The sequence below is a fragment of the Capricornis sumatraensis genome, chromosome 1 (genome assembly GCF_032405125.1).
Source record: "Capricornis sumatraensis isolate serow.1 chromosome 1, serow.2, whole genome shotgun sequence".
NCBI lineage: Eukaryota > Metazoa > Chordata > Mammalia > Artiodactyla > Bovidae > Capricornis > Capricornis sumatraensis.
Genome location: NC_091069.1, coordinates 28,731,174 through 28,745,169, shown reverse-complemented (window position 1 = coordinate 28,745,169; position 13,996 = coordinate 28,731,174). Strand labels below are relative to the sequence as shown.

The window sequence follows — 13,996 nt, the reverse complement described above, 5'->3', positions numbered from 1 at the left end:
CATATATCTCCACCCTCTCCTTCCTCCCCCTCCACCACCTTGTTCATAAGTCTGTTCTCTATGTCTGTGTATCCACTGCTGCCCTGCAAATAGGGAACCCTATACTTTTTCTTTCCTACCTTTATCCCTCCCTGCCTCTCTTCTTTTGGAAATATTTATTAAACACATATGTATCAAGTATCCTACTAGGCAGTAAGAGAGAAAATGAACAGATAAACTAGCAGTTAGATTTCAGTGTGAAAGATGCTGTGATACAGTCTAGGTATAAAGTGGAGGCACTTGAAAGGGAAACCCAGCAAGGTCTGTGGTAGTCAGGGAGGGCTTCTGGGAGGAAGGCCTTTTGCTGTCAGATTTTATGCTCATACTACAGATAGAGGAGACTGTGGCACAACTGACCCAGACCAGTGGGACTTTATTACTGAAAGCCTTTCACCATAGAAATTGTTCTGGAGATGCATGACTTCATTTAATCAGTGTGTTTTGGTTTTTATGCTAGGATCTGGAAAAACAGCGTATGACCACAGGAATACACTCACGTTATCAGGTGATGGGTCTCTACACCACAAATTTCTGGATTCAAATGTCAAATTCAATCATGTAGAGAAAAGGGGAAACAGTCCGGCCTCAAAAGGTCTGCTAACATTTGATGCATCCAGTGCCTGGGGTCCACAAATCTCTGCGTCAGTCCATTTGGACTCAAAGAAGAAAGAGCATTTGTACGTCAAGGAAGTCAAGATTGACGGACAGTTCAGAGCCTCTGCATTCTATGCTAAAGGCGCATATGACCTGTCTTATCACAGAGATCCTGCCACGGGCCAGCTCACTGGAGAATCCAACCTGAGGTTTAACTCCTCCTACTTCCAGGGCACCAACCAGATAACAGGAAGGTACGATGATGGCACTGTCTCCATTACCTCCACCTCGGATCTGCAAGATGGCCTTGTGAAAAATACTGCTTCCCTGAAATATGAGAACTATGAGCTGACACTGAAATCTGACACCAACGGGAAGTATGAGGACTTTGCCACTTCAAACAAAGTGGATCTGACCTTCTCTAAGCAGAATGCATTGCTCCGTTCTGAGTATCAGGCTGATTACAAGTCACTAAGGTTCTTCACCCTGCTTTCTGGATCTCTAAATTCTCACGGCCTTGAGTTAAATGCCGACATCTTGGGCACTGACAAAATTAATAGTGGTGCTCACAAGGCAACACTCAGGATTGCCCGGGATGGAATGTCCACCAGTGCAACGACCAGCTTGAAGTATAGTCCCCTGGTGCTGGAGAATGAACTCAACGCGGCAGTCAGCCTCTCTGGGGCATCTCTGAAATTAACATCAAACGGCCGCTTTCGGGAACACCATGCGAAATTCAATCTAGATGGAAAAGCTGCCCCCACAGAGGTGTCGCTGGGAAGTGCTTATCAGGCCATGATTCTGGGTGTCGACAGCAAAAACATCTTCTACTTCAAAATCAACCAGGAAGGACTCAAGCTTTCAAATGACATAATGGGTTCATATGATGAAATGAAACTTGACTACACAAACAATCTGAACGTTGTAGGGTTCTCACTGGACTTCTCTTCCAAACTTGACAACATTTATAGCTCCAACAAGTTTTATAAGCAAAATTTTAATCTACAGTTACAGCCCTATTCTCTGGTAACTACTTTAAACAGTGACTTGAAATTCAATGCTCTGGATATGACCAACAGTGGAAAATTAAGGCTAGAACCTCTGAAGCTGAATGTGGGTGGAACCATAAAAGGAGCCTACCAAAATGACGAAATAAAACACATCTACACTCTTTCTTATGCTGACTTATCTGCAAGCTATAAAGCAGACACTGTAGCTAAGGTACAGGGAACAGAGTTTAGCCATCGGCTCAGCACGAACATTGCTGGGCTTGCTTCAACTGTGGACATCAGTACAAGCTACAATTCAGACTCCCTGCATTTCAGCAATGCGTTCCGCTCGGCAGTGGCCCCATTTACAATGACCATCGACACACATACAAATGGCAATGGGAAGCTGGTTCTCTGGGGACAACACACGGGGCAGCTGTACAGCAAATTCCTGTTGAAAGCAGAACCTCTGGCCTTTACTTTTTCCCATGATTATAGAGGATCCACAAGTCACCATCTCACGTCCAGGAGGAGCATCACCACTGCTCTTGATCACAAAGTCAGTGCCCTACTCACTCTGGCCGAGCAGACAGGCAACTGGAAACTCAGGACCCGGTTGAACCAAAATGAATACAGCCAGGACTTCAGTGCTTACAACACAAAGGACAAAGTTGGTGTTGAGCTCAGTGGACGAGCCCTGGCTGACCTCACTCTGCTGGACTTCCCTATTGCAGTGCCTCTTGTACTCAGCGAGTCCATCAACGTCATCGACACTTTAGAGATGAGGGACTCTGTTGGTCAGCCCCAAGAATTCACTCTTGTTGCTTCCGTAAAATACGATAAGAACCAAAATGCTCACACCATCCATCTCCCATTCTTTAAATTCCTGCCAAAATATTTTGAGAAGACTCGGGTAGTAGTTATAGGTGCGCTGGAGGCTGTACAGAAAGAACTGAAGCGCACCCATATTGATCAGCACGTGAGGAAATGCATGGCAGCCTTGGACAGACTCTCACAGCAAGTTAGTGATTATCTGAGCACGTTCAATTGGGAGAGACAAGTTTTGAGTGCCAAGGAGAAACTAACTGCTTTCACAGAAAATTATAGAATGACAGAAAATGACCTGCAAATTGTATTAGACAATGCCAAAATCAACCTTAATGAAAAACTGTCTCAGCTGCAGACATATGTGATACAATTTGATCAGTATATTGAAGATAATTATGATTTGCATGATTTTAAGACAACTATTGCTAAGATTATTGATCAAATCATTGAAAAATTGAAAATTCTTGATGAACATTATCATATCCATGTCAATTTAGTAAAAAAAATTCATGATCTGTATTTTTTTATTGAAAATTTTGATTTTAACAAAGTTGGAAGTAGTACTGCATCTTGGATTCAAAATATGGATACTAAGTATCAAATAAGAATCCAGATACAAGAAAAATTGCAACAGCTCAAGGTACAGATTCAGACTGTAGACATCCATCGCCTTGCTGAAATGTTCAAACAGCAGGTTGAAGCTGTTGACATCAGAGTGCTTTTAGGTCAGTTGAGAACTACGATCCCATTTCAAAGAATAAAGGAAATTATTGAGCATGTCAAATACCGTGTTACAAGTCTTTCTGAAGGTTTTGAAGTAACTGAGGAAATCAATGCTTTCAGAGTCATGGTCCATGAGTTCATTGAGATGTATAAAATAGATCAACACATTCAGGTTTTAATGGATAAATCAGTGCAGTTGGCCCAACAATATAAGCTGCAGGAGACTGTTCAGAAGCTAAGCAGTGTCCTACAGCAAGTCAAGATGGCAGAAATTGTTGAAAAATTGATCGGGCTTACCGACAATGCTCTCAAGCAGCTTGAAGCATTGTCTTTTAATCAATTCCTTGAAGAAGTAAACAGATTCCTTGACATGTTGGTAAAAAAATTAAGGTCATTTCATTACCACCAGTTTGTAGATGAAACCAATAACAAAATTCATGAGGTGACTCAGCGAATCAATGATGAAATTCAGGCCCTGGAACTCCCACAGAAAGCAAAGGCACTCAGACTGCTTGTAGAGGATGCTAGGATTGTGGTCTCAACCTATCTGGAAAACCTAAAGACCACCAAAATCACCTTATTCTTGGATTGGTTACAGGAGGCTCTAAGTTCAACATCTGTAACTTACATGAAAGCAAAATTTCAGGAGACCCTGGAAGATTTTCGAGACCGAGTATATCAAATGGATGTACGTCAGGAACTCCAGCGGTGCCTGTTCCTAGTGGGCCAGGTTTACAACACACTCATCACCTACATTTCTGACTGGTGGGCTCTTGCTGCTAAGAACCTTACTGACTTTGCAGAACAGTATTCGATACAAGACTGGGCTGAAAACCTGAAAACATTAGTAGAAAAAGGGTTCACTGTTCCCGAAATCCAGACCACCTTTGGGACCATAACTGCCTTTGAAATCAGTCTTCGTGCCCTTCAGGAGGCTACATATCAGACTCCTGACTTCACCATTCCCCTGACAGATCTGAGGATCCCATCCTTTCAGATCAACTTCAAAACACTGAAGGATGTGAAAATCCCATCCAGCTTTTCCACGCCAGAATTTACCATCCTTAATACCCTCCACGTCCCTTCCTTTACAGTTGACTTCGTAGAAATAAAAATAAAGATCATCAGAACCGTTGACCAGATGCTGAACAGTGAACTGCAGTGGCCAGTCCCGGAAGTATACCTGGGGGATCTGAGTGGAGTAGATACCATTCTTGCTGGAATCACTGTGCCAGACTTCCATTTACCGGAAATCACTATTCCAGAATTTGTCATCCCGAATCTTAACCTTACAGATTTTCAAGTTTCTGACCTTCACATCCCAGAATTCCAGCTTCCCCATATCTCACACACAATTGAAATACCTGCTTTTGGCAAGCTGTTCGGCATTCTGAAAATCCAGTCTCCCTTTTTCACATTAGATGCAAATGCTGACATTCAGAATGCAACAGCTTCGGAAAGCCAGGCGGAGATCGAGGCTTCCATCATTGCCAAAGGAGCATCCAGATTAGAAGTGCTCAATTTTGATTTTCAAGCAAAAGCACAACTTTCGGACCCTACGATTAATCCACTGGTTCTGAAGGAATCTGTGAGGTTCTCTAGCAAGTACCTGAAGACAGAGCATGAGAGTGAGATGCTCTGGGTTGGAAATGCTATCGAGGGAAAGTCAAACACAATGGCAGGTATACACACAGAAAAAAATACACTGGAGCTGAGTAACGGTGTGCTCATCAACATAAATAATCAGCTTACCCTGGACAGCAACACAAAGTACTTCCACAAATTGAACATCCCCCAGCTGGATTTCTCCAGCCAGGCTGACCTGCACAGTGACCTCAAGACCCTGTTGGAAGCTGGACACATAGCATGGGCTTCTTCTGGAACAGCATCCTGGAAATTGGCCTGCCACGAATTCTCAGATGAGGGAACACATGAATCCCAAAGTAGCTTTACTGTGGAAGAGTCCATCACTTCCTTCAGATTGTCTAATAGGATCAACAGCAAACACCTAAGAGTGAACCAAAAAATACTGTATGAGTCTCGATTCCTCAACTTCTCTAAATTTGAAATCCAGTCACAAGCTGAATGCCAGCATGTGGGTCGCAGTGTTCTAACTGCTAAAGGCCTGGCACTGCTTCAAGAGGGGAAGGCGGAGATAACTGGCAACCATGATGCTCATTTAAATGGGAAAGTTGTTGGAACTTTGAAAAATTCTCTTTTCTTTTCAGCACAGCCATATGAGATGACTGCATCCACAAACAATGAAGGGAACTTAAGAGTTAGCTTTCCATTAAAACTGACAGGGAAGATAGACTTTCTGAATAATTATGTACTGTTTCTGAGTCCTAGTACCCAGCAAGCCAGTTGGCAAGCAGGTGGCAGGTTCAATCAATATAAGTACCATCAAAATTTCTCTGCTGGCAACAATGAGAAAAGCATCAAAGCCCACATAGGAATAAATGGAGAAGCCAACCTGGATTTCTTAAACATTCCTTTAACAATCCCTGAAATGACTCTACCTTACACAAAGCTCACAACTCCCCAGATGAAAGAAATCTCCTTATGGGAAAAGACAGGCTTGAAGGATTTCTTGAAAACAACAAAGCAATCATTTGATTTAAGTGTAAGAGCTCAGTATAAGAAAAACAAAGACAAGCACTCCATCCCAGTTCCTCTGGATGCCTTCTACACACTCATCCATCGTAACATCAATTCCTTCTCCAGGCTTTTTGAGAGAGTCAGAAACCAGGCACTAGATTTTTTTATCAAATCCTATAATGAAGCAAAAACTACATTTGATAAGTACAAAGTTGAAAAATCCCTTAACCAGCAACCCAAGATCTATAAAATTCCTGGATACACTATTCCAGTTGCCAACATTGAAGTGTCTCCCTTCACAGTGAAGATGTTAACATTTGAGTATATGATCCCCAAAGAGATCAGCACCCCCAGCATCACTGTCCTGGGTTCTGGCATCTACGTACCCTCATACACATTAGTCTTGCCATTCTTAGAGCTGCCAACCCTTCATGTCCCTAAGGAACTTTCTGAGCTTTCTCTTCCAGAGTTCAAGGTATTGAGTACCATAAACAAAATTTTAATTCCAGCCCTGGGCAATATTACCTATGATTTTTCCTTTAAATCAAGCGTCATCACACTGAATACCAATGTTGGTCTTTATAACCAGTCAGATATTGTCGCTCATTTTCTTACTTCATCATCTTCTGTCATGGACGCACTGCAGTACAAATTAGAGGGCACCTCAAGTTTGACAAGGAAAAGAGGACTGAAGTTAGCCGCAGCTTTGTCCCTGAGTAACAGATTTGTGGAGGGCAATCATGACAGTACCATTAGTTTCACCAAGAAAAATATGGACGCATCAGTGATGACAACAGCAAGAGTCCAAATTCCAATTTTGAAAATGACTTTCAAGCAAGAGCTTCATGGGAATACCAAGTCAAAACCTGCTGTCTCTTCAGTCATTGAATTAAAGTATAATTTCAATTCCCCCAAACTGCTCTCTGCTGCTATGGGAGCAGTTACCCACAAGCTCACCTTAGAAAGCCTCACCTCTTACTTTTCCATTGAGTCATCTACAAAAGGAAGTGTTGAGGGTTCTTTTGGTTCACAGGGATATTCAGGGTCTCTTGCCAGTGAAGCCAGCACTTACTTGAATTCCAAGGGCACCAGATCTTCTGTGATACTGCAAGGAGCCTCCAAAGCAGATGGTCTCTGGGACCTCAAAGTAAAAGAAAATTTTGCCGGAGAAACCACACTCCAACGCATATATACCATCTGGGAACAAAATATAAAAAACCACTTAGCGCTAGGGGGCCTCATTTTAACATCTGGAGAGCATACAAGCAAAGCCACCCTGGAGCTCTCCCTGTGGAAAATATCAGCTCTTGTTCAGGTCCGTGCACATCAGCCCGGTTCCCTCCTTAAAATCAATTACCTTGGCCAGGAAGTCTCCTTGAATGTTAACACTGAGAACCAGAAAATCAGCTGGAAAAGTCAGGTCCAGGTTCATTCTGGGTCTCTCCAGAACAATATACAGCTCTCTAACGACCAAGAAGTGGCTCGCTTTGACATGGCAGTCTCCTTAGAAGGGCACCTACGGTTCCTCAAAGATACTGTCCTACCGGTTTATGACAAGAGCTTATGGGACCTCCTAAAGCTGGATGTCACCACCAGCCTTAATAGGAAACAGTATCTCCGTGCTGCAACTGCCGTCATATATACCAAAAACCCCAATGGTTATCTTGTCTCTATCCCCATGCAAGAATTGGATGATAAATTCATTATTCCTGGACTGAAACGAAATAATCAAAATTCCGTTTATGTCACACCTACATTCCAAGTCCCCTTTACAGATCTTCAGGTTCCATCCTACACACTTGACCTCAGTGAAATAGAAATCTACAAGAAGCTAAGTACTCTTCCATTGACCTTCAACATATCAACTCTACCCAAAGTAAAATTCCCCAGAGTTGATGTGTTAATACAATACTCTAAACCAGAAGCCTCCTCTGTTCCCTTTTTTGAGATAACTGTGCCTGCATCTCAGTTGACTGTGTCCCACTTCACCCTTCCCAAAAGTATTTCAGTTGGCAGCACTGTTCTGGATCTAAACGCAGTCGCCAGTAACATCGCAGACTTTGAGCTGCCGACCATCACCGTGCCTGAGCAGACTCTTGAGATTCCTTCCATGAAGTTCTCTGTACCTGCTGGAATTCTCGTTCCTTCCTTTGGAACACTGACCACACGTTTTGAGGTGGCCTCGCCCTTGTATAACACCACTTGGAGTGCTGGTTTGAAAAACAAAGGAGATCATGTTGAAACATTCCTTGATTCCACATGCAGCTCAACCATCCAGTTCCTGGAATATGACCTAAATGGTAAGGAAATTTCCTGACTCCCCGCCCCACCCCCCACACACAGGCTGTCTTTTTTTTTTTTTTTTTAAGACTTTGCTTCTATTTGGCTGTGCTACCTGGAGTTTTCTGTAGTTGTGGCGGGTGAGGGCTCCTCTCTAGTTGTGGCGTGTGGGCTTTCATTGCAGTGGCCTCTCTCGTTGCAGAGCATGTGCTTCAGTTGTCGCAGTTCCCGGGCTCTAGAGCTCAGGCCCAATAGTTGTAGTACACAGGCTTCGTTGCTCCTTGCCATGTGGGATCTTCCCAGATCAGGGATCAAACCCATGGTTCCTGCACTGGCAGCTGGATTCTTTACCACTGAGCCACCAGGGAAGCTCCCCCACCCTCTGCACATGCTGTATTTCTTCAATGAGAGTTGCAAATAAATCATTATGTATTTAGATAGGACTTGAGGCAAAGCTGCTGTCTATAGCAAAATTTAAAAGAGGCAGGAAGGAGATACATTTATACTCCATGTGTGAAAACCATCCTGTTGAAAACCTACTGACATTCTACAGAAATAGTTTCAGAGAATATAGGTGTTTCTGTAATCATTTTAGGACAAATAAGGTCTCCTTCTATTTTTTTTTTCAAATGAGGACTGCATGTTACAAACACATAAGATATATAGTTAAGATAGAATTCTCTGTTTTCACAAGGAAAATATTTATATCCTGCAGTTGCTAATCTAATGAAATATAAAATCTGTCCCATACAGTTGTAGGAACACACAAAATCGAAGGTGGCATGTTAGTGTATAAGACTAACGCATCATTTGCACACCGTGACTTCAGTGCAGAATATGAAGAAGATGGCAAATATCAAGGACTTGGGTAGGGAACTTTTAATTTCATCTTTTTTCCAGTCATTGTCTGCCATCTCCACCTCCTTTTCGTGAAGGCCCATCTGTTTCTTGGGGGGGTTTGGGGTGTTTTTGCTTTCAGGTACTGGAATGGAAAGGTTGACCTTAACATCACCAGCCCAACATTAACTGATGTCTGTCTGCACTACCAAGAAAGTGAGAACCACTTCTCCTCATCAGTAGCCTCCCCAGCCATAGGCACTGTGGTCATCGACATGAAAAACATTAGCAATACCTTATTGGGATGGAACCTCTACTACCGCCCTCAGGTGAGTCCCATATAGTGGTTTACACGTATCAAGAGCAAACATGGAATATGGGCAGATAAATTGAAGTCCAAAACCAGGTAAAACACAAGCAATGAACTGGTTAAACTTCTCTTCTGAGGAACTATTCTCCAGAAAGTGTTAGGAGTCTTTCGTTGATTGTATGAAATGCATATGTGACTTCCTATTACCACTATTACTTTATTACATTTGGGTAATTCTAGAAAGATGAGAGTTTTGCCTCATCATCTAAATCATGGACAAACTCTGCTGTATGCTGAGTACATTTTTCAGATTGGGGCATCTGGAGTATTTGAGGCTTCAGAATTCTTCCCCACGATAGGATTGTTAGGTGAGATATGCCAAATTCCTCTCACCTACCATACAAGTTCTGCTGGGGACAAATCAAAGATGCCATTAGTAGAGAAGAGGAAATAATCAGGTTCTATTATTAAAGTTTGTCATAGGCTTGGAGGATGGATGGCACCTGATATTGGTCTTCTAGGTCTCTCTTAGATGGACTCTGGACATTTTTCATTTTTGTTACATCTTCTCTGAATTAGTGTTTTCCTGGGTTTTTTTTTTTCCTCCCCATTCTCTCCTTCCTCCTCCTCCCTCTTCCTCCACTTTCTCCTCCTCTTCTGATCTTCAGTCCTAGAAAAGCCTTGATGTTAAATGTCACTGTACAAATGCTGTACATAATTTTATCCTCTCTGGGGCATGTGTTAAAGAGGAATTAATGAGTGTATTTGCTTAACCATAAGACAAACACATATGAAAGATATGACATGTGAAAGATAAATCTCCATCAGAATATGAAAGATCCTCTGATCTTTACTTTTAATTGCTAATGAAGTTTTAATGTAGTGTATTATGTAATCAGGATAATTGAAAACATTTTCCTTTAATCCTTTTCTGCTGGTCGTAGGCCTCTCCAGATAAAATACTCAACATATTCAAAATTGTGTTGAGAGTCCTGGAATTGGATGATGAAGTTCAGATCAAAGCTAACTGGGAAGAAGGAGCAATGTCAGAGTTGCTAAGCTCGCTCAAAGACAGTGTGCCCAGGGCCACGGGAGCCCTTTATGACTATGTCAACAAGTACCACCAAGAGTACACGGGACTTGATCTGAAAGATGCTTCTTTAAAACTGAGGAGAGGCCTGCAGGACAGCGCTGATCAGGTGTATCAAGGGGCCATGAGGCAGATTGATGAAGTAGACATGGAGCTCCAAAGGATGGTCAGAGGCACCACTGAAACCTACCAGCAATGGAAGGACAAGGCCCAGAGTCTGTACCAGCAACTGCTGGCTCAGGAGGACCACAGTGGTTTCCAGAGACTCCAGAAGAAGGTGTCAGACAGCTTAATAGGAGTCACTCAGGGATACAGCGTGACAGTCAAGCGTGCAACTGACTTGCTCATTGATCTCCTGAATGTAACCAGATTCCAGCTCCCAGGAAGAGCCAGGAACTACACTGCAGATGAGCTCTGCACTGTGGTCATACAGAAAATAGCAAAGCGACTGTCCCAGGTACATTCAAATATCCATAATGGGTTACATATACTGTTTTCCTATTTACTATACCTGATTGAAGAGTCTGAATTATACAAGGACCTAAACAATAAATTTTCTTTTACATCAATGCACAATCAACTAATAAGTATGGTCTTGGAGTATGTGAAAATGTCTATATTTTTCTCACAAGAGATCCAAAAGGCACTTAGTTACCTCCAATCTACCATGATGACAGAGATGCTAAGTGATCTTCAGAGGTCTCCACAAGACACTTTCCAAGAGATAGAAAGGGAACTTAAATGCTTCAAGGAGAAGAAATTGACTGATTTCATTAATCAAACCCTACAGAATATCAATACAATCTTCGACATATACATTTCATTTGTTTTTAGATTCCTGAAAGAAAACCTAGACTATAACTTTGTTGAGTTTAATGAACTAATCCAAAACAAACTTCAGGTAGCTTCTCAAGAGTTACAGCAGCTCCATCAGTACGTGCAGGCCCTTCACCAAGAATATTTTGATCCAACTACAGTTGGCTGGACAGTGAAATATTATGAATTTGAAGAAAAGATCATCAACCTGATCAAGAACCTAGTAGATGTCCTTAAGGACTTCCATTCCAAACACGCTGTCGGTGCTGCTGATTTTGCTTCCCAACTCTCAAGTCAGATTGAAACATTGATACAGAAATATTTGCAGGAGTATCTTAGAATCCTTGCCAATGCAGAGGAAAGGGGGAAAGAGAAGATTACAGAGCTTTCTACCAGTGCTCAGGAAGTAATTAAAAGCTGGGCTGTTGCAGTGAAGGAAATCATTTCTGATTACCACCAGCAGTTCACATATAAACTACAGGAGTTTTCAGACCAGCTCTCTGATTACTGTGAAAAATTCATCTCTGCGTCTAAAAGATTGATTGACCTGTCCATTCAAAACTACCACATGTTTCTGAACTATATCATGGAGTTACTGAAAGAGCTACAATCAGCCACAGTCAATGACATGAGCCCCTACATAAAGGTTGCTCCAGGAGAGTTTACTATCACCTTCTGAGTTTTTATAGCAATTCTTCAATTAGACTTTCACATAAGTAGGGAAAAAACTCAAACCGTATGCATTAATATAACTTTTGACCAAGCCAGTCCTGTAACAGGCAGCTGGATCCAAGCAGAAGCACGTATGAACTGGACCTGCACTGAAACTGGCATCCGTTCTCTGAAAGTCTCTGAACTCTGGGGAGTGACATTTTTTGCAGGTTCAAGAAAACCAGGATCTGAGTTATTTTGCTAAACTCTGGGAGAGTAAGAACAAATAAATTCTTTATCGTGTATCCTAACACTCATCGTGATTCATTCGCATTGAAAGATAGAGAAAATGAGAGTATTTATTCAACTGTCTGACATTTCAAAACCTCTGGAACACATACTGTTTTGAGTGATAGGGGAAAAGGAGAATTTAAGAAGGGACATGTTTTGCCACCTGAAAGGAAGTAACTGATCTCAGAGAGTGTATTTGCCAAGTGAGAATGAAAAATTATTTGCAGAAGCTTTCACATAATTTGATCCACAGGAGCATCTCATTATGTGATACACAGTCTTCCTCAGCCATCAGTCTGCATTTGCCAGGCAAGGCTCTCTGCTAGGCTCTGAGATAAATCACCAGGCCCTTTATTTCACTCCCCTGCCAGGAATGGAGAAGGAATGGCTACGAAGTCCTAGCCCCCAAGGACCTCATGGTAGTAGGGACCCTAGAGGCTCCCTGAAGCTTGGCCAGGACCCATTCATGGCTGAGGAGGAAAGGGTAGGAGAGGAGGCATGGGCATAAAGCATACATTTATGCTGTTGAGTTTCTTTATTTCTCCAAACTTCATATCCAACCATCCTAAGTGTAATCAAAACCCAAGTGTTTCCCTTGCTTCATCCACTCACCTCAAACTCTGATCTTACACACTGCCAACATCCAGTCAGGGACTTCCCAGGTGACCACGTGGTAGGGAATCTGTCTGCCAATGCAGGGCACATGGGTTCGATCCCTGGGTTGGGAAGATCCCTTGGAGAAGAAAATGGCAACCCACTCCAGTATTCTTGTCTGGGAAATCCCATGGACACAGGAGCCTGGAAGGCTACAGTCCCTGGGGTCACAAAAGAGTCAGACACGACTTAGCAACTAAACAACAACATCCAGCCAGAGCATCCAAGGTGAGCTCTGGTGAAGGAAGGCTAGAAGCTGATATCATCGGGAAGGGCAGCTATAACATTCATTTCAATGGCACTTGAGGACAGAGGAAGGGTGTGACCATTGGAGAACAGGAAATTGCAGACTCTCACCCCTTCTGCTAAGTCACTTCGGTCGTGTCTGACTCTGTGTGACCCCATAGATGGCAGCCCACCAGGCTCCCCCATCCCTGGGATTCTCCAGGCAAGAACGCTGGAGTGGGTTGCCATTTCCTTCTCCAATACATGAAAGTGAAAAGTGATAGGGAAGTCACTCAGTCGTGTCTGACTCTTCGCGACCCCATGGACCGCAGCCTACCAGGCTCCTCTGTCCATGGGATTTTCCAGGCAAGAGTACTGGAGTAGGGTGCCATCGCCTTCTCCGCTCACCCCTTCTACACGAGGCCTATTTGGAAAAGGCCCTTCTAATTCCCAAATACCTGCAACCTGTACCATTCTTTCATAAAGCCTTCACATTTCCTTCTTGAAGGCTACTCTTAAAATGCACAAGCATTAAGAAACACATTAGCCTCTCGGTACCTTTGCAGGATTCTTCTGTCTATAACTGAGGAGCCAAAGAGAGTCACAGGGAGGTAGAATACATCTGGATCTGATGCTAAAAGAAAGTCTTTTGGCCAGTGGATCAATGGATGGATGGATGGATGTGTGGGCAGATGAATGAGTGGATGGGGTGGATGGATGGAGATCATTGAATCAATGAATGACAGAATAAATGAGGGGTTAGTTCCAAGGATGAGATGGGAGGGAAATTAGGCCCAGGTCCCAGAACATCACGTGAGTAGTTCCCAGCATAGTGCTACGAGACTTTCCCTGATGAGCTGTGAGCAGCAAGAACCTACTGAGTGTTCAAACTGAAAGGAAGCCTGGGATTATGGCTTAATTTGAAGGGGAAGAAGTCCAAGGTTCATAGTACTCATATGGTGATACCTTTGTCTGGGGCATGAGTGGAGAAAAAAAAGACACAAATTCAAAATCACCATAGAATCACACAGTGCCACCTTCCCAGTTCCCTTACTGGTATCCCTTGTATGA

At 42.9% G+C, this 13,996-nt stretch overlaps 1 protein-coding gene across 1 annotated transcript in view; it reads left to right on the top strand.

Annotated features, from left to right (window-relative positions):
• APOB (apolipoprotein B) overlaps positions 1 to 12,049 on the top strand; it is a 39,726-nt gene extending 27,677 nt beyond the window's left edge. The window contains exons 26-29 of the mRNA XM_068966590.1: positions 497 to 8,071; positions 8,805 to 8,919; positions 9,031 to 9,217; positions 10,143 to 12,049. Of these exons, the coding sequence (XP_068822691.1) occupies positions 497 to 8,071; positions 8,805 to 8,919; positions 9,031 to 9,217; positions 10,143 to 11,783 (9,518 nt within the window). The 3' untranslated portion in view covers positions 11,784 to 12,049. The remainder of the gene's footprint in view (positions 1 to 496; positions 8,072 to 8,804; positions 8,920 to 9,030; positions 9,218 to 10,142) is intronic.
• Positions 12,050 to 13,996: the final 1,947 nt, after the last annotated feature.